Source organism: Xenopus laevis, chromosome 3L (assembly GCF_017654675.1).
Source record: "Xenopus laevis strain J_2021 chromosome 3L, Xenopus_laevis_v10.1, whole genome shotgun sequence".
Classification (NCBI taxonomy): Eukaryota; Metazoa; Chordata; class Amphibia; order Anura; family Pipidae; genus Xenopus; species Xenopus laevis.
Window position 1 is genome coordinate 13,608,919 of NC_054375.1, and position 25,629 is coordinate 13,634,547.

The 25,629-nt window shown below is 40.8% G+C and overlaps 1 protein-coding gene across 2 annotated transcripts in view; it reads left to right on the top strand.

Moving 5' to 3' along the window:
* Positions 1-25,629, top strand: part of adipor2.L (adiponectin receptor 2 L homeolog) — a 56,759-nt gene that overhangs the window by 13,118 nt on the left and 18,012 nt on the right. Inside the window, exons 1-2 of one of the 2 annotated variants that reach the window (XM_041585165.1) lie at positions 10,248-10,326; positions 10,491-10,729. In XM_041585165.1, coding sequence (XP_041441099.1) covers positions 10,275-10,326; positions 10,491-10,729 — 291 coding nt within the window. In that variant the 5' untranslated portion in view covers positions 10,248-10,274. 2 annotated transcript variants of the gene reach the window in all.

Here is a 25,629-nt window from a genome sequence, read left to right on the forward strand (position 1 = left end):
ATCTCCCCGAACTGCCTCTCCAGCCTTCCCGCCGGCTAAAATCCCAATGGGGTGGCACTCGGCGCGATTCATTCCCGAACTTTCCTTGTGAGGCAACTACGGAAAACAAATTGCCAGGTATTGAAGGTAGGGGAGGCAGTTCGGAGAGATAAGTCGCCCCGAAGAAGAGGAGATTTGTCACCGGGCGACCAAACTCCCCGAATCTGTGTGCCCTGACCCTTAAAGTTTACTCAATGGTCAACAACCCCGTTAAGGTGGCCATACAGGGGAACATTTAAGCTGCCAATATCTGTCCTTTAGACTGATTTGGCAGCTTATCTGCCTGTGTATGGGGTGCTCCGATGGACCTCCCCAATCGATATCTGGCCAAATATCGATTGGGCAGGTTTGATTTTTCGATCAAGAACTTCAGCGGCTAGTTGATGCGGTCCTCATCTCGTCAGCGCCCATTGCCATTTTGGAGATCCCCTCAACCTACAAAAGATTGAGATTAGAGAGCGGCAGGTGATTCTGTGTGACCTGGACTTTGGGTCGGATGGGGTTCTTGGGGTCTGTCAGAGCTTGAAAGGGTCAAATTCCTTTCTACCAAGTTGAGCTCTATGGTTTAGGTTCATATACCCATAAACCCTCATTAACTCCAAGCTCCCAGAAGTCTGCTGTGTCTAGAATAAAATATACCTGACTTTGGACAAAAATCCCTGCAAAATGAGAGTTAAGCTATTAGAGTAGCAGACCATAATAACTCAAACCTTCACCTGGAACAGTCTTTGAAGTCTTCTCCCTAATCCCTTGCTTATCCACAGATTACTGTAGTTGCTGAGTGAGAATATTATTTCTCTGAATAAGGTTAGACCAGCAGCCCTGATATTCTCATTGGGGTATTTGTCCCCTTGCTGCGAGGTTTAGTACGTAAATCTACGATTGTGTTTATTATTTCATTTTTGGTCACCATTAAATTAGTGGTTCACCTTTAGTATTCTTAATTCTAAGCAACTTTTCAATTGGTGTTAATTATTTATTTTTGTATTTTTTAATTTTTTTTTAATTATTTGCCTTTTTATTCTGTCTTTTTTTGCAGCTTTCAAATTGGACCTTAGCAACCAATCAGGGCTGTGGAGTTGGTACATAAATCTTTTGACTGCTATTCCTAATTTTATGGTACCTCCAACTCCAGCTCTGTTTTTAAAAGAACAGTAACACCAAAAACAAAGTAATTAAAATACAATGTATTGTTGCTCTGCACTGGTAAAACTGGTGTGTTTGCTTAAGAAACACACAACAGTAGATAACATATACGTACTACTATAGTTTATATTAACAAGCTGCTGTGTAGCCATGGGGGCAGCCATTCAAGCACAGTATACACAGTAGATAACACATAAGTACTACTCTAGTTTATATAAACAAGCTGCTGTGTAGCCATGGGGGCAGCCATTCAAGCACAGGATACACAGTAGATAACAGATAAGTACTACTATAGTTTATATAAACAAGCTGCTGTGTAGCCATGGGGGCAGCCATTCAAGCACAGGATACACAGTAGATAACAGATAAGTACTACTATAGTTTATATAAACAAGCTGCTGTGTAGCCATGAGGGCAGCCATTCAAGCACAGGATACACAGTAGATAACAGATAAGTACTACTATAGTTTATATAAACAAGCTGCTATGTAGCCATGGGGACAGCCATTCAAGCACAGGATACACAGTAGATAACAGATAAGTACTACTATAGTTTATATAAACAAGCTGCTGTGTAGCCATGGGGGCAGCCATTCAAGCACAGGATACTCAGTAGATAACAGATAAGTACTACTATAGTTTATATAAACAAGCTGCTGTGTAGCCTTGGGGGCAGCCATTCAAGCACAGGATACACAGTAGATAACAGATAAGTACTACTATAGTTTATATAAACAAGCTGCTGTGTAGCCATGGGGGCATCCATTCAAGCTGCTGGAAGAAAGGAGAAAAGGCACAGGTTACATAGCACATTACTGATAAGCTCTGTCCAATACAATGGTGTTTTATCTGTTATTTGTCATGTGACCTGTGCAAACACACAGCTTTTACCAGTGCAGAGCAACAGTACAATATTGGTTAATTACTTTAAAACGCTTTTATTTTTTTGATGTTGTGGTTTTTAATATTCTAATGTATTTTCCATGTTGATTTATAAAAGTTAAGTACATTGCATACACGGCATTTTATCACTTTAAAATCACTCAAAACTATAAACCACATCCTTTGGTAATTCTAAAGCAAAATCAAAGTTTAACTACATAAACCAAACACAGCTGGAAAACCTAAAACAACTTCTATATTAATTGAACCTGGCATATAGCTGTAGAATAGCTGTTAAATGCAATCCAAAATTAACTAATTAACTGTTGCTTTTAGAAACAAAATTGCTTCTGTCGTATCCTCCTTCATAGAAGCTCTTAAATCTGATTTGATTATTTTCAGTTTTTGTATTTAAAGGAGAACTAAACCCTAAAAATGAATAGGGCTAAAAATGTCATATTTTATATAGTTAACTTATTGCACGAGGCTAAAGTTTCAGCTTGTCAATAGCAGCAATGATCCAGGACTTCAAACTTGTCACAGGGGGTCACCATCTTGGAAATGTCTGTGACACTCACATGCTCAGTGGGCTCTGAGCAGCTGTTGAGAAGCTAAGCTTAGGGCTCGTCACTAATTATCCAGCAGAAAATGAGCTTCCCCTGTAATATAAGCTGATGATAAGCTACAGGTTTGCTGATTATTAAATCCTGATGCTAATTGCACTGGTTTCTGTGCTGCCATGTAGTAATTATGTGTATTAATTACTAATCAGCCTTATATTGTGACATTTCTATTCTATGTGTACTGTATATTGTGAGTGGGTCCCTAAGCTCAGTAAGTGACAGCAGCACAGAGCATGTGCAGTGAATCGGCAGAAAAGAAGATGGGGAGCTACTGGGGCATCTTTGGGGACACAGATCTTTACTGCTAAAGGGCTGTGGTTGTCTGGTGCTGGTACAGAAGCACACAACATAATGTACAACATTTGTATCCCCGATACCCAAAATAGCTTCCGACTCCGCGACTCACGACTCCACAGCTCTGCCCAAATTATTGTTAACTTACCCACCCTGCCAAATTGTAAAGGCCTGAAACCCACCCAAAATAACTCTGGTACAGGTAGCATTGATGGGGCTTGGGTGTAATGGGTGGGGATGGCCAAAACGCACCCTATAAAGGGGCCTGTCCGCTGTCCATCTCTTGGGTTAATTTAATATAAGGTGCAAAGTTTTCTACTGGTCTGGTTACACATAATAACCAGGTAACAGTTACAGGACATCAAATATCTGATTGGTTGTTATGGGTTACTAGACCCAGACTAGACTGAGACCTGCTCCTCGGTGAAGCCAGAAAGACAAGCCTTGTTTAATTAAGGCTTGAGCATTGTATATATATTATAGATTGTAAAGTGGGTAACTTGACTCCCTATGAGGTGGGTAAGTAGCATTTACTTACAGTACGTGGCACCAGAATTCTAGTCTAGTAGATCTATCGGCCATTGTGGTTACAACCTTCCCAGCCAACAGACGGGTTTATTTGAAATATATTTATTTTCGCTGAAATGTGTATAATTTTGCAGATCGTTCCTTTTCATTAAAACAGGGCATTCAGCGGCCGGGTTCTGTTCGGCTCTATAAATATCCCCGGTTCGCATTACATGCACATTGTGTAAAAGGCTTTTAGCCCCCCTCCGAGACTCACTCTGCCTATTTTGGTATGAACGGCGGTTACACACAGACATTCCTGAGAATAAAGAAAAAAAGCTGTAGGACAGCGAATGCTTTCAATCTAGGGTTCTGCCGTGGGTTCTTTTTCATTAGTATAAGACGTTGGGAATGTTTTTGAATGGTGGCATATGGGAGCTTAGGTAGTAACAGTAGCATGGTCTAAAAAAAGGGGGTGGTTCACCTTTAAGTTAACTTTTAGTGTTTTAGAATGACTAATTCTAAGCAACTTTTCTGTTGGTCTTCATAACGTGTTTTTTTATTGTTTTTGAATTAATTGACCTTTTTTTTTTTATCTAACTCTTAACAGCTTTCAAATGGGGGTCACTGACCTCATCTGAAAAACAATGTAGGGATGCACCGAATCCAGGATTCGGTTCGGAATCCTTCTGCCCGGCCGAACTGAATCCTAATTTGCATATGAAAATTAGGGACGGGGAGGGAAAGCCTGTGACTTTTTGTCACAAAACAAGGAAGTAAAAAATGTTTTCCCCTTCCCACCCCTAATTTGCATATGCAAATGAGTATTTGGTTCGGTATTCGGCCGAATCTTTCACAAAGGGTTGGGGGGTTTGGCATAATCCAAAATAGTGGATTCGGTGCATCCCTGCTAAAATGTATTGTTATTGCTACTTTTTCTGTTTTTTTCTATTCCTATTCATATTCCAGTCTCTTGTTCATATCAAAGCATGATTGCTAGGGTTATTTGAACCCTAGCAACTAAATAACTCAAATACCACAAATAATAAAAAATGAAAACCAATTGCAAATTGTCTGATTATCACTCTCTACGTCATACTTACAGTTAATTGAAAAGTGAACAACCCCTTTAAATAAAATAAATCAATTAATGGCATTATACTTTTATCAAACCATCTCATCAATTGTTTACGAGTCCTTGTGCTAGTGGAGCTTACAATCTAATTTCCCTATCATAGTCCGTTGCTTCTGGAGGGTTTAGGCTCTCTGCAAGGAAAGACCTGTGGAACGACTGCTCTGCTGTTTTGAGCTGTGTAACATATTTACCTTCTGCTTTAAAGAAATAGACATTTGTCTTTGCCACGTAAGCTTCGGCGACCCCTGTAGAAGGGCCCCACAACAGGTCTGTTATAGAATACTGCATGCAGGCATCGCATTACCAACTATACCCCCTGCTTTCTTTATTGGAATGGACACCTAGGGGATTATTTATCAAAATCCGAAATTTCTGATAATTTTTGGTAAAATAGTCCGACCAAGTCCGCAAAGATCCTTATTGATAAATAAATATTTCCGAAAATTTCCTGTGCAGGTGAATACATTCCAATCGTACCGTTTTTTTTACGGATTTGATGCCTGAAAACTCAAATTATTGTCGGAAAACCAGGAAATCTTCACATTATTGCACAAAACCCAGCACAGATCATCTTCGGGACTTCTACGTGAACTCGGCAGGTCTGAGTTGGAGTAACTTTTTATTTGGACTTTTAACACCCTCTGGGTTTAATAGATTTCCACAAAAAATTTGGATTTCATAGTAAAACAAGCTTGAATTTTTCAAGTTTTTGGCATTCGGACTTTAATAAATAACTAAAGCTGGCCATACGGTCACCAAACAAGCAGCTCTCTCCCCGAAATGCCCATCTTGAAGTTGGCGATATCAGACTGAACCGAGCATTACCAACTATACCGCCCTGCTTTCCTTATTCGAATGGAGACCTAGGGGATTATTTATCAAAATCTGAAAATTTCTGATAATTTTTGGTAAAATAGTCCTACCAAATCAGATTTTCCCCCCTTATTTCTCAATAAATGTTTCTGAAAATTTCCTGTGCAGGTGAATACATTCCAATCTTACCAATTTTTCGGATTTTTTTTCGTATTATTGTCGGAAAACCAGGAAATCTTCGCATTATTGCACGAAACCCAGCACAGATCATCTTTGGGACTTCTACGTGAACTCGGCAGGTCTGAGTTGGAGTACTTTTTTATTCTGACTTTTAACACTCTTTGTGTTTAACAAATTCTGGAAAAAAAATTTCCATGAAAAATTCGGATTTTATAGTAAAACAAACTTAGATTTTTCAAGTTTTTGGCATTCAGATTTTAATAAATAACCACCCTAATCTAAAGCTGGACATAAGGTCATCAAACGAGCAGCTCACTCCCCGAAATGCCCACCTTGAAGTTGGCGATATCGGGCTGAATTGATCGTTGGGCCCTAGGGCCCATTATAGATATTTCACTGTACTAAATACAGTTCAGCTGGCTGAGTCTATGGAATATTTGCCCTTTAATACTTTATGAATATCCCATTGACTGTGTCCCCGATGTGCCAGGTGGTATGAGAATGTACCAGATTAAGGCTTTTGTACTTGTGGTATCTCTGAAGTCTAAAGTCTTGTCTGTTATCTGATGATCACGGCCGGTAATAACGTCACATTTAAGGGAAGGAAAAACTAAATATTTCTACTAATGACTTTGATCTTCGGAAACATTGTGCCGTGCCATAGGAAACACAGGCTTGGGGTGATTGATGACCTCCCCAAACGAGCGGATAAATACGTTTATTTCACTGTGCAGTATATTTAAATATATTTAATTGATGAAGTGGTTTGCTAAACGAACAATGCCATTGATAATAGCTTTATTTTACTTAAAGGGGTTGTTCACCTTTTTAACTTTTAGTTTGATGTAGACAATGATATTCCGAGCCTAGTAAAGGGCAAAAGCTGATTTGTTATTAATATTGCAATGGCTCAGGGCTGCTGTTCACCGTAATTGAGACACACGCAGTGTGCCGTGGCCCTATGCCATGAAAATACAGGTATAGGATCTGCCATCCGGAAACCCCAACTCCCCATAGACTCCCAATTTAATCAGATAATTCAAATTTAAAAAAAATTATTTTTCTTTTCTCGTTGAAAATAAAACAGCGCCTTGTATAGGTATGGGATCGATTATCCGGAAACCTGTTATCCAGAAAGCTCAGAATTATCGAAAGGCCATCTCCCATAAATTCCATTTTATTCAAATAATCCAAATTTTTAAAAATGATTTCCTTTTTTGTGATAATAAAACAGTCGCTTGTACTTGATCCCAACTAAGATATAATTAATCCTTATTGGAAGCAAAACCAGCCTATTGGGTTTATTTAATGTTTACATGATTTTCTAGTAGACTTAAGGAATGAAGATCCAAATGACAGAAAGATCTGTTATCTGGAAAATCCCAGGTCCTGAGCATTCTGGATAACCGGTCCCATACCTGTATAGCCTCCGTCATCCGAAAAACCCCATCTCCCATAGACTTCCATTTTAATCAGATAATTAAAAAAAAATTTATAAGGCAGGGGGAATCAATTTCCAATTGCACCCATCACTTCCTGCAGTGCCTATGGTTCAGCCTCATGACCTGGAAATAAGGAGTGCACAGGAAAATGAAAACTGTCTCTAAATAATGATATGATATTATCAGCCCGCGGCAAACAATAGGAGATCTACGCTCCTCATTCTACCCACAGTCGACCGATCAATACTAATTTCTTTTTGGTTGCTATGGGTTACTACCCCTGTGCCAGTGGGATCTGTTATCCAGAAACCCGTTACCCAGAAGACCCCAAATTACGGAAAGGCTGTCTCCAATAGATTCCATTTTATCCAAATAATCCAAATTTTTAAAAACAATATCCTTTTTCTCTGTAATAATAAAACCGTCCCTTGTGCAGGTATGGGATCCGTTATCCGAAAAACTCCATATTACTGAAATTATAATTGAATAATCCGAGTTTTTAAAATAATTTCCTTTTCCTGTGTAATAATAAAACAGTACCTTGTACTTGATCCCAACTAAGATATAATTAATCCTTACTAGAGGCAAAACCAGCCTATTGAGTTTATTTCATGTTTACATGATTTTCTAGTAAACTTAAAGACATAAAGATCCAAATTACAGAAAGATCCGCTATCCGGAAAACCCTAGGTCCCGAGCATTCTGAATAACCGGTCCCATACCTGTATAGGCTCTATCATCTTAAAACCCCATCTCCCACAGACTCCCATTTTAATCAAATTATTTCAATTTTTTTTAAAATGATTTTTCTTTTCTCTGTAATAATAAAACATTAGCTTGTAGTTGATTCCAATTACGATATAATTAATCCTTATTGGAGGCAAAACTATTATCCAGATCCCAGGTCCCAAGGATTCTGGAAAGCAGGTCCCATACCTGAATTGAAAACAAGTCGTCCTGAATTTGTTCTCCTTATCCCCTATTAAATTTAGTTTGTCCTTGGCTTGCCGAGAGACCCGTCTGTGGTGTAGGTTATCATAGTTCCTTGGTTCGCCCATGGAAAGTTACTGTTCATTCACATTTCCCCGTGAGATAATTGCTCGTTTGGTAATTACAGGATATCTGACCCTTATTTGATAAGCTGTGCCCTGCTCCACCAGTTGGTTAATCAGCCTTTTTGATCATTAAAGGGTTCACCTTTAAATTAACTTTTAGTATGTTATAAAATGGCTAATTCTAAGCACCTTTTCAATTGGCCTTTAGGTTCAGGGGGATTAGTCGCCTGGCGACAAATCTCCTTTTCTTTGGGGCAACTAATCTCCTCGAACTGCCTCCTGCCGGCTAGAATATAAATCGCCGGCAGGATGGCACTCAGAGCGATTCGTTTTTCAAAGTCACCCGAAGTTGCCTTACGAGGAAATTTAGGGCGACTTCGGAAAACAAATCGTTCAAACTGCCATCCCACCGGCGATTTAGATTCTAGAGGATGGGAGACAGTTCGGAAAGATTAGTCCCCTCGAAGAAGAGATTTGTCGCCCAGCGACTAATCCCCCCCCCTGAATCAGAGCGTGTGCCCTGACCCTTAATTCTGTCTTCTGACTCTTTCCAACTTTGAAACGGGGGTCACTGACCCCATCTAAAAAAACAAATGCTCTGTAAGGCTACAAATGTATTGTTAATGATACTTGTTATTACTTCTCTTTCTATTCAGGCCTCTCCTATTCATATTCCAGTCTCTTATTTAAATCAATGCATGGTTGCTAGGGGAATTTGAACCCTAGCAACCAGATTACTGAAACTGCACACTGGAGAGCTGCCGAATAAAAAGCACAAATAATAAAAAATGAATTTAATAACTCTCTACATCATACTAACAGTCGGTGAACAGCCCCTTTAATGCCTTGCACTATTTTTGTTTTCCTTTACATCTTGTCTCGCTGGCACTGCCATTATTTGTTTGGGCATACTTGCCCTTAACTGTGTTGCACGATCTTGGTTATGAGGTTAGAACTTGCACCAAGGAAGCAGAAAGAGATTCATATCTAACAGGCCGAGGTCTGTCTGTGTTTGTCTGTACCTCTTCTCCAGCTGTGTACAGGCAGCGCTGAACTTCTTGGAATATGATGCCCCTGGGATTTCACTTCTGGCCTGGCAACAGCTTGGGCATTACACAGTGTTCTTTCATGAATCACAGTTGTCTTGGCTGGGAAGTAGATTCAAATCTGTCCTGTCGTTTTTTTTACTTACTTTTCTTTAGTTTTTTGGAATCTTTAATCTTAAACTTTTCTGATTAGGCCAGCCATAAAGCAGGACAGGACTGTTGCTTCCAATGGGGATCAGACAGGATCTGTGCAGCCACTGGGACAGAATACTCTTATACAGATAGCTAGAATCTCAGCTGCCATAAAGCAGGACAGGACTGCTGCTTACAATAGGGATCAGACAGGATCTGTGCAGCCACTGGGACAGAATACTCTGTTATACAGATAGCTAGAATCTCAGCTGCCATAAAGCAGGGCAGGACTGCTGCTTCCAATGGGGATCAGATGGGATCTGTACAGCCACTGGGGCAGAATGTTCTGTTATACAGATAGCTAGAATCTCAGCTGCCATAAAACAGGACTGCTGCTTCCAACGGGGATCAGATAGGATCTGTGCAGCCACTGGGACAGAATGTTCTGTTATACAGATAGCTAGAATCTCAGCCATAAAGCAGGACAGGACTGCTGCTTACAATGGGGATCAGATAGGATCTGTGCAGTCACTGGGGCAGAATGCTCTGTTATACAGATAAGTAGAATCTCAGCCATAAAGCAGGACAGGACTGCTGCTTCCAATGGGGATCAGATAGGATCTGTGCAGCCACTGGGACAGAATACACTGTTATACAGATAGCTAGAATCTCAGCTGCCATAAAGCAGGGCAGGACTGCTGCGTACAATAAGTTTCAAAAATTCTTTTTTTAACCTACTCCTCTTTACTAGACATCTGACATTGTTTCCCTTGAACCTTATCCAGAGATCTTTTGCAATTGTTGACATGACACATGTTATATGAGATTCGCATCGCCTTTATCAGCAGAAAGTCCAGTCCTTTGAATAACTGCAGGAACTGATAGGGGCCGAGGGTGTGTTTCCTTTATCAACGTGAAGCTTTTCTTTGTAAGAGCGTTTGATACACACACAGCTCACATCACTGGAGAGGGAGCAGCCCATGTTAGCAGCTGGCCTGATTTCCATGGCGGAAATGACTGACTGTTCTCCCAGTAGGTGCCAGCCCTAAATATATCCAGTCGCCCCTTCTGCGACTACTTTAGAACTTCATAGGTCATGTCTACAGGTGCCCAGGAGGAGATACAGCGTTTGGGTTAAAGAATAGAAGAATTGGGGATGTAAAACAAAAGCCTTAAGTTCTGTGCTTTGTTTGCAGAAATCACTTTTGACTCTGGCTGCTCGAGGCGAGGGGCTTCTAACACAGACCGGTCTCCTCATCCCATGAACAAACAAGAAGAGCAACAAGAGGGGTGCAGCGTCGGCTACGAGTCTGTCCTGCGACTGCGCAAAGGACACATGCCAGTCACATCCGAGGACACAGACTCCCAGCATGAACAGTTCGACCATCTGTCCCCCCTCCTGGCGGACCCCCCTCCGTGTCCTGCACAAGATAATGTAAGTACGAGCCTTTTATTGATCATAAGGGGATAGGATTTGGGAATTTTGAGAAGCGAGTGATTCTGCAGCCTAAGCACAAGGTTCAGCCGCAAGCATTTTGCTTTCATCTCCTTCTCCTGTTCTCATTAGGCAATTTTATGGCCAGGGCACACGGGCAGATTCAGGGAGATCAAATCTTCTCTTCTTCTGGGCGACTAATCTCCCCCAAACAGCCTCCCGCCGGCTAGAATGTAGATCGCCAGCGAGATGGCACTCGAAGCAATTCATTTTCCAAAGTCGCCCGAAGTTGCAGGAAACTGAGAGAGATTCTGTTCAGCAGGGACAAAGATAGCCAATGTATCAACAAATGGGCAGATTTATCAAGGGTCGGATTTTCAAGTTTTTTTTTTTATGGCCAAAACTGTCAAATTCGACTAGGGCATTGTTAAAATTTGATTTGAGTTTTTAAAAAAATCATAATGGGATAAGCTTTGGGAATTTTAGGAAGCGAGTGATTCTGCAGTTTCAGCACAAGGTTCACAGCCGCAAGCATTTTGCTTTCATCTCCTCCTCCCGTTCTCATTAGGCAATTTTAGGGTCAGTTCACACAGGCAGATTGGGGGAGATTAGTCGCCCGGCGACAAATCTCCTCTTCTTCGGGGTGACTAATCTCCCCGAACTGCCTTCCCCTGCCTTGCTGCCGGCTAAAATGTAAATCGCCGGTGGGTTGGCACTCGGTGCGATTCGTTTTCCGAAGTCGCCCGAAGTTGCAGGAAACTGAGAGAGATTCTGCTCAGCAGGGACAAAGATAACCAATGTATCAACTAAAGGGCAGATTTATCAGGGGTTGAATTTTCAAGTTTTTTTTATTGCCAAAACTATCAAATTAGACTAGGGAATTGTTCAAAATTTGATTAGAGTTTTTTAAAAAAAAAAAAAAAAGATTTATCATACACTGGCCCTTTAAGAACTCAAATTCGACTATTCGGCACCTTAAACCTGGCGAATTGCTGTTTTAGCATATGGAAGACGTCCTGGGATCAATTTGGAGTTGTTTTGACATTTGAGTTTTTTGCGCAGAAAAAACTAATTGGGTTTGAAAATCCAATTCGTTTTCCAGTTTTCGGGTCGATCCTATTCACCCAACTTTGAAACATTTGACTTTTTAAATAAATCTCGATTGGTCGAAATGGGAGTTTTAAATAACTCAAAATTCAACCCTTGATAAATCTGCCCTAAATGTTTCAATTTAAAGGGGTTGTTCACCTTTAAATTAACTTTTAGTATGATGTAGAGAGGGATATTCAGAGACCATTTGCAATTGGTTTTTATTATTTGTGGTTTTTGAGTTATTTAGAATTTTATTCAGCTGCTCTACAGTTTGCATTTTCAGCAGTCTGGTTGCTAAGGTTCAAATTACCCGAGCAACCATGCATTGATTTGAATAAGAGACTGGAATATGAATAGGAGAGGCCTGAAAATAAAGAGAAGGATTAAAAAGTAGCAATAACAATACATTTATAGCCTTACAGAGCATTTCTTTTTTAGATGACCCCCATTAGAAAGCTATAAAGAGTCAGCAGAAGAAAGCAAATAATTTAAAAACTATAAAAAATAAATAATGAAGGCCAATTGAAAAGTTGCTTAGGATTAGCCATTTTATAACATACTAAAAGTTATCTTAAAAGTGAACCACCCCTTAAAAGAGTCGGCGACCCCCCCCCCTCCAGAGCTGCTTTAGAAGGGGATAATTGAAATATTAGAAAAATGGTCACAAGCAGAAAATAGAAAGTAATTGGATAAAGTCTTAATTTCTGGTGATCTATCTGAAACCATCAGAACTGAAGAAGTGTTTGAAGGCGAGCAACCCCTTTAATTTGATAATTGGTGCCTTGTATGTTTCCCTGGAATTGGGACGGTGGCCAATGTTTCAATCTGAAGCGGCAGTGTCAGGTTATTCGCTGTCTGAATGGCAGTTCCTTGTTTTCATGTCCCGTGTCTCGGCTCAGCGCTGGACATTCTGTACCCTCCATTGTTCTTTGCCCATGTTCATGCCGTTGCACAACCCCTCACACTAAGGGGCAGATTTATCAAGGGTCTAATTGAAAATTTGAATTTGAAATTCACATTTTCGAGTTTTTTTTTATGGTCAAAACTGTCAAATTCGACTTTTCAATTCAAGTTTTTCAAAAAATTCGAATAAGATTCTCAAGATTTATCGTACACTGGCCCTTTAAGAACACAAATTCGACTATCCGTCAACGGGAGACGTTCAGGAATCAATTTGGAGTTGTTTGCAGCCTTCCTGACAATCAAGTTTTTTTCGGAGAAAAAACTCTAATTGAGTTTTTAAAAATTCGAGTTTTAGGTTTTTGTTTCAGTTCACCAGAGTTTAAATAAAATAAATAGATTTTTAGAATTGGTCGACTTTCGTGTTGATGAATTCGAAATTCGACCCTTGATAAATGTGCCTGACCGCTGCGAATATGCCGTGTTTTCGGAAAGTCAGCCGGTTCCCAGCAGATGAGCCGGTGTCATGTGAGACACTTTATGCCTTCAGTTAAAGGACAACAACTTCCAAAAAACGGTTGAAAGAAAATGTGATTCTTAGCAACCTTCAAATTTACATTCTATAAGCATAATTGCTATTGAGATCAGTGTCTGTTTTTGCTCTCTGCACTGCTGGTTCTGTAGATTAACTAGGGATGCACCAAATCCAAAATTCGGGTCAGGATTCAGCCAGGATCTGGACTTTTTCAGCAGGATTCAGATTTGGCCGAATCCTTCTGCCTGGCCGAACCGAATCCAAATCGAGTGACCTTTTTGTCACAAAACAAGGAAAGTAAAAAGTTTATGCAAATTAGGATTCGGTTCGGTTTTAGCTGAATCTTTCACGAAGGATTCGGGGGTTCGGCCGAATCCAAAATATTGGATTCAGTGCATCCCTTAGATTAATCTGTACGTGGAGTAGAACTGACTTCTGCTACATTGCTTCCAGAGTCAGAACCAAACTGGTTTAACACATATCTGCTTTCAATTGCAATCGCATTTACGGATAGCTTTGAAAGTTTTTCAGTTTTATTTTATTCTTTATTCTTTTGTATCCAAGAGGACCACAGATCATATAGGAAAAGTTCTAGAGATAGGCACCACTGCGGGGGTGGGGGAAGGGGTTTGGGGGAGACGGAGGACTGTAGAAAGGTGAGGAGTGAAGGTGATTTCTAGGAACCTGCTGAGATAAGGGCTGAGATGTTTCAAGGTCCAGCAAGGTGAGTCACACTGAATGTAATAAGTAGGGATGCACCGAATCCAGGATTCGGTTCGGGTTTCGACCAGGATTCGGTCTTTTTCAGCTGGATTCAGCCGAATACTTTTGCCCGGCGAACCGAATCAGAATCCTAATTTGCATATGCAAATTGGCGGCGTGGAGGGAAATCACGTGACTTTTTGTCACAAAACAAGGAAGTAAAGCATGTTTTCCCTTTCCCACCCTTAATTAGCATATGCAAATTAGGATTCGGTTCGGTATTCGGCCGAATCTTTCACAAAGGATTCGGTGGTAAGGCCGAATCCAAAATAGTGGATTCGGTGCATCCCTAGTAATAAGCAGTTTACTTGTGGTCAATGAACCTTTTGAGGGAAAGATGGAAGCAGGTTCATGGGCAAGCAGGAGGTTACAGTAGTTCCTGGTGGGTAAGCTGAGGGCATGAATGGGAAAGCTTCCTAAATTATGAACCTGTATAGGTCTCCCTGCACCCAAACATACAATCTTAAATTGCACCTCCAACTTCAATTGCACCTCCAAGGTAACATCACTCGGGGTTGTTAGGTTGTTTGTCACCCCCCAATGAATTTTAGTTGCTTATTATCTTGACACCCCCCCCATGATGATACCTAGGTAACAGCAGGATTTACAGACCTCCCTGTACCCCAACAATAAAATCCTGACTACAGAAACCCTGCTAGCAGTGCCAGTACAGGTATGGGAACTGTTATCCGGAATGTTTGGAACCTGGGGTTTTCCAAATCATGGATCTTTCTGTAATTTGAATCTTCATACCTTCATGCCAGCGGAATGACACTCGGATCGCTTCAGCTTTCTAAAGTCGCCCAAAGTTTCCACGTGAGGCATCTTCGGGCGACTTCGGAAAACTAAGCGCTCCGAGTCCCATCCCGCGTGTCGATTTACGTTCTAGCCTGCGGGAAGGCAGTTCGGGGAGATTAGTCGCTCGAAGAAGAAGCGATTTGTCAATGGGCGACTAATCTCCCGAAATAGCAGCGTGTGTCTCTGCCCTTAAGTCTACTAGAAAATCATGTAAACATTAAATGAAACCAATAGGCTGGTTTTGCCTCCAATAAGGATTAATTATATCTTAGTTGTGGTCAAGTACAAGCTATGGTTTTATTATTACAGGTATGGGACCTGTTATCCAGAATGCTCAGGACCTGCTGTTTTCCAGATAACGGATCTTTCTGTAATTTAGATCTTCATACCTTAAGTCTACTAGAAAATAATGTAAACATTAAATAAACCCAATAGGCTGATTTTGCCTCCAATAAGGATTAATTATATCTTAGTTGGGATCAAGTACAAGCTATGGTTTTATTATTACAGGTATGGGACCTGTTATCCAGAATGCTCAGGACCTGGTGTTTTCCAGATAACAGATCTTTCTGTAATTTAGATCTTCATACCTTAAGTCTACTAGAAAATAATGTAAACATTAAATAAACCCAATAGGCTGATTTTGCCTCCAATAAGGATGAATTATATCTTAGTTGGGATGAAGTACAAGCTACTGTTTTGTTATTACAGAGATATAGAAAATCATTTTTAAAAATTTGCATTATTTGATTATAATGACGGCATCTCTGTAAGCTTTCTGGATAATGGGTTTCCTGATAACGGATCCCATAGCTGTAGTAGCCAGCGCGTGGCAGAACCGTACCCTATACTTGTTTCTTTTCATTCCCAGTTATCTTGCCATCCTGCTAAATTAGGTTATAGTTTATATAATATATTTTTGCCCCTTGCATTGCCGATTCTGTAGCCCAATCGTTTTGTGCAGTGCCGGTAGCAGACTGGCAGCCCCGTGACTCTATAGCCCACCTCCATTTACCAGCCAGGGGGGCCTTTATTCTGAAATTCTAAGTATCACTAATTATCCGCCAGTCAGTACCATGCAAATGTTTTTTATGCCGATTTGCTGTCGGATTCCCAGTTCTCCCGTCAAAGCCACTCGTCTTAAATTGGCTCGCAAGCCTGAGGCTTTAAAGCCTCCATAAAGTGAACGTGACTTGAAATTAGAATGTCTTTTATAATCTTAATCTGTGGGAGTGTTACAGGCAGGAACATGCAGTGCCAGGGATGTGTGCCGCCATCTATAGCACTAGTGGGAGGGGACAGAAAGACTTTGCATTTCCCCCTATTATATTTAATATAAAGGCCAATATCGTTAATAGAACAAAGCAATCACTGTTATGCAAAGTGACAGCTCCTCATGTGCAGGGGCTTTATAAGGCTGGGGGGAATCAATTTCCAATTGCACGCATCACTTCCTGCAGTGCCTGTGGTTCAGCCTCATGACCTGGAAATAAGGAGTGCACAGGAAAATTAAAACTGTCTCTAAATAATGATATGATATTATCAGCCCGCGGCAACCAATAGGAGATCTACGCTTCTCATTCTACCCACAGCCGACTGATCAATACTAATTTGGTTGCTATGGGTTACTACTCCTGTGCCAGTTTGTTAGTAGCAGTATGGGATCCGTTATCCGGAAACCTGTTATGCAAAGGGCCCCAAATTACGGAAATAGATTCCATTTTATCCAAATAATCCACATTTTTAAAAACAATATCCTTTTTCTCTGTAATAATAAAACAGTCCCTTATGCAGGTATGGGATCCGTTATCTGTTAACCCATTGTCCAGAAAACTCCATATTATGGAAAGGCCATCTCCCATAGACTCCATTATAATCGAATAATCCAAGTTTTTTTTTAAAAAAAAAATTTCTCTGTAATAATAAAACAATTGCTTGTACTCGATCCCAACTAAAATATAATTAATACTTATTGGAAGCAAAACCAGACTATTGGGTTTATATAATGTTTACTAATACAGGTATGGGACCTGTTATCCAGAATGCTCGGTACCTGCGGTTTTCCGGATAATGGATCTTTCCGTAATTTGGGTCTGCATTCCTTAAGTCTACTAGAAATTCATTTAAACATTAAATAAACTCAATAGGCTGGTTTTGCTTCCTATATGGATTAATTATATCTTCGTTAGGATCAAGTACAAGCTACTGTTTTATTATTACAGATATAAAGGAGATAAAGGAAACCATTTTTAAAAATTTGGATTATTTGGATAAAATGGAGTCTATTCCATTCCGTAATTCGGAGCTTTCTGGATATCGGGTTTCCGGATAAAGGATCCTATACCATTATAATTAAAGTACGGAGATGCAAATTATGGAAAGCTCCATTATCCAGAAAACCCCAGATCCCGAGCATTCTGGACAACCACCCATTTGTGCTAAAGGACTCATGTTGTCTTGATGAAAGAGGAGGTCAGGACTAGGGATGCACCAAATCCACTATTTCGGATTCAGCCGAACCAAATCTGAATCATAATTTGCATATGCAAATTAGGGTGGGAAGGGGAACATGTCTAGACTCTTGGGATTTAAACCTGTTCTTTCGGGGTGCTAGTTGTACCGTTTTTCAGATGGCAGCTCCCACGAATAGGTATACAGAATGTTTTGGGCAAAGTAAATGTGGAATAAAGCAAGGTCGGTGCAAAAGTGCACTAGGATTCTTTCCCTTGTGTGTGTGCATGTGCATTGTGAACACAAACATGTTATGCACAGGAAACCCTCCAGCGGGTGTGATATTTGTGTAATATTTCATGCATTGTGACCCACGTTTAACCCATCGGACTCCAGTGGATAACACAACAGGAGAAAGCTGGGATCCGCTACATTCTACTGAGTGTTCCAGCGCAGCTTTGGCCAACAATAGGCATATGCTGCTCATGTGAATACTCATGCACATTCACATGGGAGACTGCTGATAAACATTGTGTTTATCCAATGCACAGAGGCTACATTGTGCAACCGTAAGCTTCATACGAAGCAATGGCTTGTCCGCTCCCTCGTCATCCTCCGATGCTCTGCAGAGCACTGCTCCCCCCACTGCGGGATCTGCTTTCTCTTTTGGGTGGAACTTACGAAGAGGCTAAAGAGAAATTTTAATTAAGGAGGGTTTACTTACCCTTTAAAGTAGAACTAAAGCCTAAGTAAATAAGTAGCTAGAAATGTTGCACATTATGTTTCTGTACCAAGCCCAAGGCAACCACAGCCCTTTAGCAGTAAAGATCAGTGTCTCCAAAGATGCCCCAGTAGCTCCCCATCTTCTTTTCTGCTGATCCACTGCACATGCTCTGTGCTGCTGTCACTTACTGAGCTTAGGGACCCACTCACAATATACAGTACACATAGAATAGAAATGTCACAATATAAGGCTGATTAGTAATTAATACAGATAATTACTACATGGCAGCACAGAAACCAGTGCAATTAGCATCAGAATTTAATAATCAGCAAACCTGTAGCATCAGCTTATATTACAGGGGAAGCTCATTTTCTGCTGGATAATTAGTGACGAACCCTAAGCTTAGCTTCTCAACAGCCAATCAGAGCCCACTGAGCATGTGAGTGTCACAGACACTTTCCAAGATGGTGACCCCCTGTGACAAGTGTGAAGTCCTGGATCATTGCTGCTATTGACAAGCTGAAACTTTAGCCTCGTACAATAAGTTCAGTATATGAAATATGCCATTTTTAGACCTATTAATTTTTAGGGTTTAGTTCTCCTTTAAGGATACAGTTAAAACCTTATCCCTTGTATTAGTGCCAGATAACGTGTGTCAGTTCCCAAATAATCCCGTCAGAAGGGGAGAGACCTTATCCTTCTCTGACCCCATCAAGGTGTTGTAATTTCCAAGCCCGCATTGGACACGTATAAAAGTCCAGATAATAAATGTGTTTTTATTAAGCAGATAAATTAGTCGCAGCTTCGTGCGATGGCCGGATCCAGGAAAATCACTCATTCGTTGGTTTAGTATCCTGATTCCTCATAATAAAGTAATAAAGGATAATAATTCTGGACAGATTCTTGCCAGAACGACATGGATAGTTCCAAGAAATAGAAATCCCTGTGCTGATACGCCGTTCTTTGATCAATCCGAGATCTTATTGTGGATGTGGACTTCCATCACTGGGAGCTGCCATGTTCAGAGAAATAGCACCCCTAGTGGCTAAACATATCCATGCCTTGACGTTAACTTTTAGTATGTTGTAGAATGGCTAAGCAACTTTTCAATTGGCCTTCATTTTTTTTTTTTTATTTAGAGTTTTTGAATGATTTACCTTCTTCTGACTCTTTCCAGCTTTCAGATGGGAGTCACTGACCCCATCTATAAAGCAAATGTTCTGTAAGGCTGCAATATCCCAGTCTCTTATTCAAATCAGTGCATGGTTGCTAGGGTAATTTGAACTCCAGCAACCAGATGGTATAAATTGGAGAACTGCTGAATAAAAAGCTAAATGGGCAGTTGTAAGCAACATTTTAATTGGTCTTCATTATTTATTATTTACAGTTTTTTACAGCTTTGAAATTGAAATAGGAGGGGTCACTGACCCCAGCTATAAAGCAAATTATCTGTAAGGCTGCAATATCCCAGTCTCTTATTCAAATCAGTGCATGGTTGCTAGGGTAATTTGAGCCCCAGCAACCACATGGCTGAAATTGGAGAACTGCTGAATAAAAAGCTAAATGGCCAGTTGTAAGAAACTTTTTAATTGGTTTTCATTATTTATTATTTACAGTTTCTTGCCAAATTACTTGCTGACCCTTTCCAGCTTTCAAATAGGGGGTCGCTGACCCCCATCTAGAAAGCAAATGCTTTAATAGACTACACATGTATTGTTATTGCTACTTTTTATTTTTCCAGGCTATATTCCAGTCTCTTATTTAAATTGGTGCAGGGTTGCTAGGTAATGTGGACCTTAGCAACCAGACTAAAACTGCAGACTGGAAAGCTGCTGAAAAAAAGCTAAATAACTCAAAAACCACAAATAATAAAAAAATGAAAACCAATTGCAAATTGTCTCAGATTATCAATCTTTACATCTCCGTTCATATTTCTCTCTGTTTATGGTATTTATCTGGGCTGAACCAGCACTGCTGACTGGTGTGACTTTTAAGCTGTGTAAGTGCATGACAAGCCAAATGCAGACACCTTAGTAAATGTAATCTTCATGCATCTGCCCTGTGCTTCTCTGCACAACTCTGTTAGGAAAATGATGCTCTAAAGCACTAATCATAGGCAGAGTTGCCCTTGAATCACATGCCGACTCAGCACCAGGGAGGAGGGAAAAGCTTAAGTCATCCTCTTGCTTTATTTCCCCATTATGTAGAATTAGGCCCAAAAGGAGTGATCCATATTGGTACACACGTGCTCTGATATGTTATTGTATCAATGACTTAAAAGATAAAAATGCATAAAATTAATGTTCCCCAGGAGTATCTACTAGCCATTGCCACTAACTGTCATTTCATGTAATTGTCCTTAATCTTACACTGCCAGTCCTCAGGCTTTTTTATTTCCTTTCTATGTGTAGTATAGTGTTATAATTCCCTTACAATAAATCAGAAGGGGAGAGTGATACAGTGCATCTGCTGTAAATGAAACTTTCATGGCAGAGTAGACCCTAACTTTGCTCATAGAGATCCCATAAAACTATGGCAGCATAGGTATTCCCCTGTACTAAGCACAATTCAGCAGGAACAGTCCCTAAGTTTGCTCATAGTCTGTACAGAGAGATCCCATAAAACTATGGCAGCATAGGTATTCCCCTGTGCTAAGCACAATTCTGCAGGAACAGCCCCTAAGTTTGCTCATAGTCTGTACAGAGAGATCTCATAAAACGATGAAAGCATAGGTATTCCCTGTACTAAGCACAATTCAGCAGGAACAGTCCCCAAATTTGCTCATAGTCTGTACAGAGAGATCCCATAAAACTATGGCAGCATAGGTATTCCCCTGTACTAAGCACAATTCAGCAGGAACAGCCCCCTAAATTTGCTCATAGTCTGTACAGATAGATCCCATAAAACTATGGCAGCATAGGTATTCCCCTGTACTAAGCACAATTCAGTAGGAACAGTCCCTAAGTTTGCTCATAGTCTGTACAGAGAGATCCCATAAAACTATGGCAGCATAGGTATTCCCCTGTGCTAAGCACAATTCAGCAGGAACAGTCCCTAAGTTTGCTCATAGTCTGTACAGAGAGATCCCATAAAACTATGGCAGCATAGGTATTTCCCTGTACTAAGCACAATTCAGCAGGAACAGTCCCCTAAGTTTGCTCATAGTCTGTACAGAGAGATCCCATAAAACTATGGCAGCATAGATATTCCCCTGTACTAAGCACAATTCAGCAGGAACAGTCCCTAAATTTGCTTATAGTCTGTACAGAGAGATCCAATAAAACTATGGCAGCATAGGTATCCCCTGTACTAAGCACAATTCAGCAGGAACATTCCCTTGTTTCTAGCTTGTTCAGAGAGGCAGAATACAGCCATGCATATATAGGAATTCCCCTGTACTAAACACAATTCTGTCCCTTTGAAAAAGCAAGCCTCTCTCATTATTTGTTATTTCTGGTTTCATTTTGACCTAGAAAGAACAAAAAGCAGAAAATGATAACTTTTGCCCACAAATCCACGTTCCCTTGTGTAACCTCAGTGCTCGACTCTAATCCTGCAGTCTCAGGCTAAGCCTTCCTCCCATCCGCAATCATGCGCCCGTGTTATTAAATGTCTTTTTAATGCGAGAAGTTTTTATTGCTTTGGAGAGTTGTGAGCCGACGGAGGTGGTAATTGCTTAAATATTGATAAGTGTAACGATGTCCAACTAATTGCTGGTCCCTGCCTCCATCATAATGATATTAACAAGGGGCCCAGGTAAGGCTGATATCAGATCCAGTGCAACATGAGAGGCCCCGTTGCCAGGTATAAATTTACTTAGAGACGTGCCAGGCAGCCGGCTGGGGTATCAGGTGATGGACACAGTGGGTTGGAGGTGTTTTCATCCCGGATTCAGTTTCTAATTGTAACTGATCTGCACTAAAGCCCAACGTTGTGCCTCATAATGAGCCAGCCCAGAGCTTCTCAGGAGTAAAGGTGACGCCATGAATCGGATATTTAGTCACCCACTCACTTGCCCGAGGGGCGAGCTCATAACATAATAAACAGTTCCGTCTCTTACCATGCGATGGCTTGGGATTATTATCCTGAATTTCACAATATATGTATCACCATCATATCGCTCAGCATTACAGACTTCTGCTACATTCTTTCAAGAGTCAGAACAGAAATCAGAATTTCATCAAAGGGGTTGTTCACCTTTAAGTTGATGTAGACAGAGTTATTTAGCTTTTTATTCAGCAGCTCTTCAATTTGCATCTTAACCAATCTGGTAACTAGGGTCCAAGTTACCCTAGCAACCATGCATTGATTTGAATAAGAGACTGGAATATGAATAGGAGAGAGTCTGAATAGAAGAATCCGTAATAAAAAGTAACAATAACAAAACATGTGGAGGGGAGACGACAGGGCCCCTTTATTTGTTCAGCTTTCAGTTTGTTCAAAGGGCAAGTCAAGCCTATAACAACTTTTATTTGAATTCCCCTTCTAGCACAGGGCTGGAAGCAACCCAGAAATTGAAACTACCCTTCTATACAACAACAGGCTTCTGTTACCCTTTAAGGGCTGGGACACACTGGGCGATTTGGGGAGATTTAGTCGCCTGGCGACTAATCGCCGCAACTTTCCACGACCAATCTTCCCCGAATGCCTCCCCTCGCTCTGCGCCTGGCTAAAATGAAAAATTGCCTGCGCTAATCACACGCGGAGGCATTCGGGGAGAAAAGTCGCTGTGATTAGTCGCCAGGCGACTAAATCTCCCCAAATCGCCCAGTGTGTCCCAGCCCTAACTTCACCTTCCTCATACTGTTTGTTTTGTAAGCGGCTTTCGTTCCCCTTTAAACAAACAGTATGAGGAAGGTGAAGTTAAAGGGTAACATAAGCCATTTTATTGTTCAGTTGGCTCATTTCCCTATTTTTTTAAACAGGAGCTATGGGGTAGTTCACCTTTAATTAACTCTTTGTATGATGTAGACATTGCTTTGTTTTAGGGTTCTTGAATTATTTGCCTTTTTTTGTTTAAAGGGGAACTAAAGCCTCTAACAAAAGTAATTTATTTCACTTTTTCCTATAGAGTAGAGCTGCTGACTGTGAGAAACAACCCAGGGATTAAACTCACCTTTGTATTGGTGACACCAGCACGGGATTTATTTATCATTGGGACCCCATTCTTCCTTGTGAGACATGGGGGGGGCTCACTATTTTGAGCAGGAGATGGCCTAAACCCACCTGACACATCACTATTATCCAGTCTCTCACGCACACCACTGCTTGGTTACTAATTGGACTCTAGCAACCAGATACCTGCTGCACAAAAAAGGCAAATAATTCAAGAACCTTAAAACAAAGCAAATTGTCTACATCATACAAAGAGTTAATTAAAGGTGAACTACCCCATAGCTCCTGTTTAAAAAATAGGAAACTGAGCCAACTGAACAATAAAATGGCTTCTGTTACCCTTTTTACTTCACCTTCCTCATACTGTTTGTTTAAAGGGAAACTAAAGCCGCTAACAAAACCTTTATTTCACTTTTCCCTATAGCATAGCTGGCTGTGAGAAACAACCCAGGGATTAAACTCACCTTTGTATTGGTGACACCAGCACAGGGTTTATTTATCATGGGGACCCCATTCTTCCTCATGAGACATGGGGGTTTTGGGTTAATAATTGGGGATCCTGGGTTAACCTTCTGCTGGGGACCCTTATTATGGGAGTAGTTTTGGGAGATTTCTTGTACCTCTCTACTGGTATCCTTGACTGGGTTATGTAATAAAGGGTAACTAAACCAAATGTCTATTGGGGAATGAAATGCAATCACTTAGTTTATTACCCAAGGCTCCCTTGTACCTTTAAGCCTAATATATTTATTATTGCAGCACTTTATACTGAGGGCGTTCCGAGTCGCTGGGCAGAATGACAGAATTTCTCACTTCTCTGGAATTCTTGCTGTTTTGAGTCATTTTCTAAGCACAACGACTGACTAAGCAGCAACCTTTGTACAGAGTAACCCCTGCTCCTGTTCTGTAGCCGGAGACAGCTGCTTCTGTATAATATGCACATGCTTCCAGTCCCCAGCGCATCTTTGTCTTTATATAGCGCTGCTGTGGATACGGCGCAGTACATTACTGCAAGGACCTAGTTATCCTTTAGTGTCCTATTCTCAGTAACTTTATTTTTTATTGTTTAATTATTTACCTCCTTTTTTTTCTCTCAGCTTTCCAGCGGGGGTCGCTGACCCCGGCAGCCAAAGCACTATTGCTCTGCGAGGCTACAATTTTATGGTTATTGTTGCCTTTTTATTCCTTAAAGGGGTGGTTCAACTTTTAATATGTTGTAAGCAACTTTTCAATTGGTCTTCATTTTTTTCCTATAGTTTCTGAATTATTTGCCTTCTTCTTCTGTCTTTTTCCAGCTTTTAAATGTGGACCCCCCCCCCCATCTAAAAACAAATGATCTGTACGGCTACAATGTACACACCACTGCTTGGTTACTAGGGACAATTGGACTCTAGCAACAAGATACCTGCTGCACCAAAAAGGCAAATAATTCAAGAACCCTAAAACAAAGCAAATTGTCTAAATCATACAAAGAGTTAATTAAAGGTGAACTACCCCCATTAACTCCTAGTGGACCGGAGTGCATCACCGAGGGTTTAGGCTGATTTATTACCTGCTTACATTCTGCCATCACCTTCTTTACACTGTACAAGGTAACAGATGATTTGATTCATTCTTTCCCCAAGAGTCCTTTATTAGCTCATACTGTATGTGTTTTTTTTTTGTTTTTTTTTTTCCAAGGCAACATTGTAATGACACAGATTAAAGCGACAAAGTGAAAAATACTGATTGAGTGCAAATAGCCCCCTATGGGGACGTGCAGGATATGAGGGACATCTGTCCTGCTTTGTGCTTTAATTAAACTGGGACATGTTCTGACAGTGAAGGAGCTTTATTATTTAGAAGGTGTTTATGGATCTTCCTCCCCAAGTGGTATATGTGTGTGTGTGTGTATATATATACAGTATAGATGTACAGTATATACTCTGCTATTAACTGCTTGCGTGCCACAGCACATAAAATCTGTACTGGTTATAATGAGCCCAACTGGCAGCACCCTAGATTTTACAGTTTTGATGGTCCCCTTTTTGATCAATGTGGAAATGATTCCCAAACTGTGGGACTGGCACCCCCAAGCAGTAACGTGGGCCCAAAATTACTCACCTTGCCTGCAAGGTCTTCGCTGTACCTAATTGGGCTGTTCCAAATGCAAAGCCCCACCCCTAATTTACATTTGCAAATTAAGATTTAGGTTCGGACAGGCACAAGGATTCGGCCAAATCTGAACGCTCCTTAAAGCAAAAACAAACCCTTAAAAAAAAAAAAAAACCCTACCCTACATAGACCCCCACCCCCCAAGTCTAGCTGCCCTCCCCCCGGGTAAATGCCCCTAACTCTTTACTTACCCCTCCGTGCAGATTCTGTCCAGCAGAGTAACAGGCGCCATCTTCTTCTCTTTCGGTAATCTTCGGAATGACCGTCGAAGTGGCGCATGCGCAATTGGAGCAATTTTCTGTTTCATGACAACTGCGCATGCGTCTCATTCTAAAGATTACCGAAACGGCTGAAGATGGCGCCCGTGAA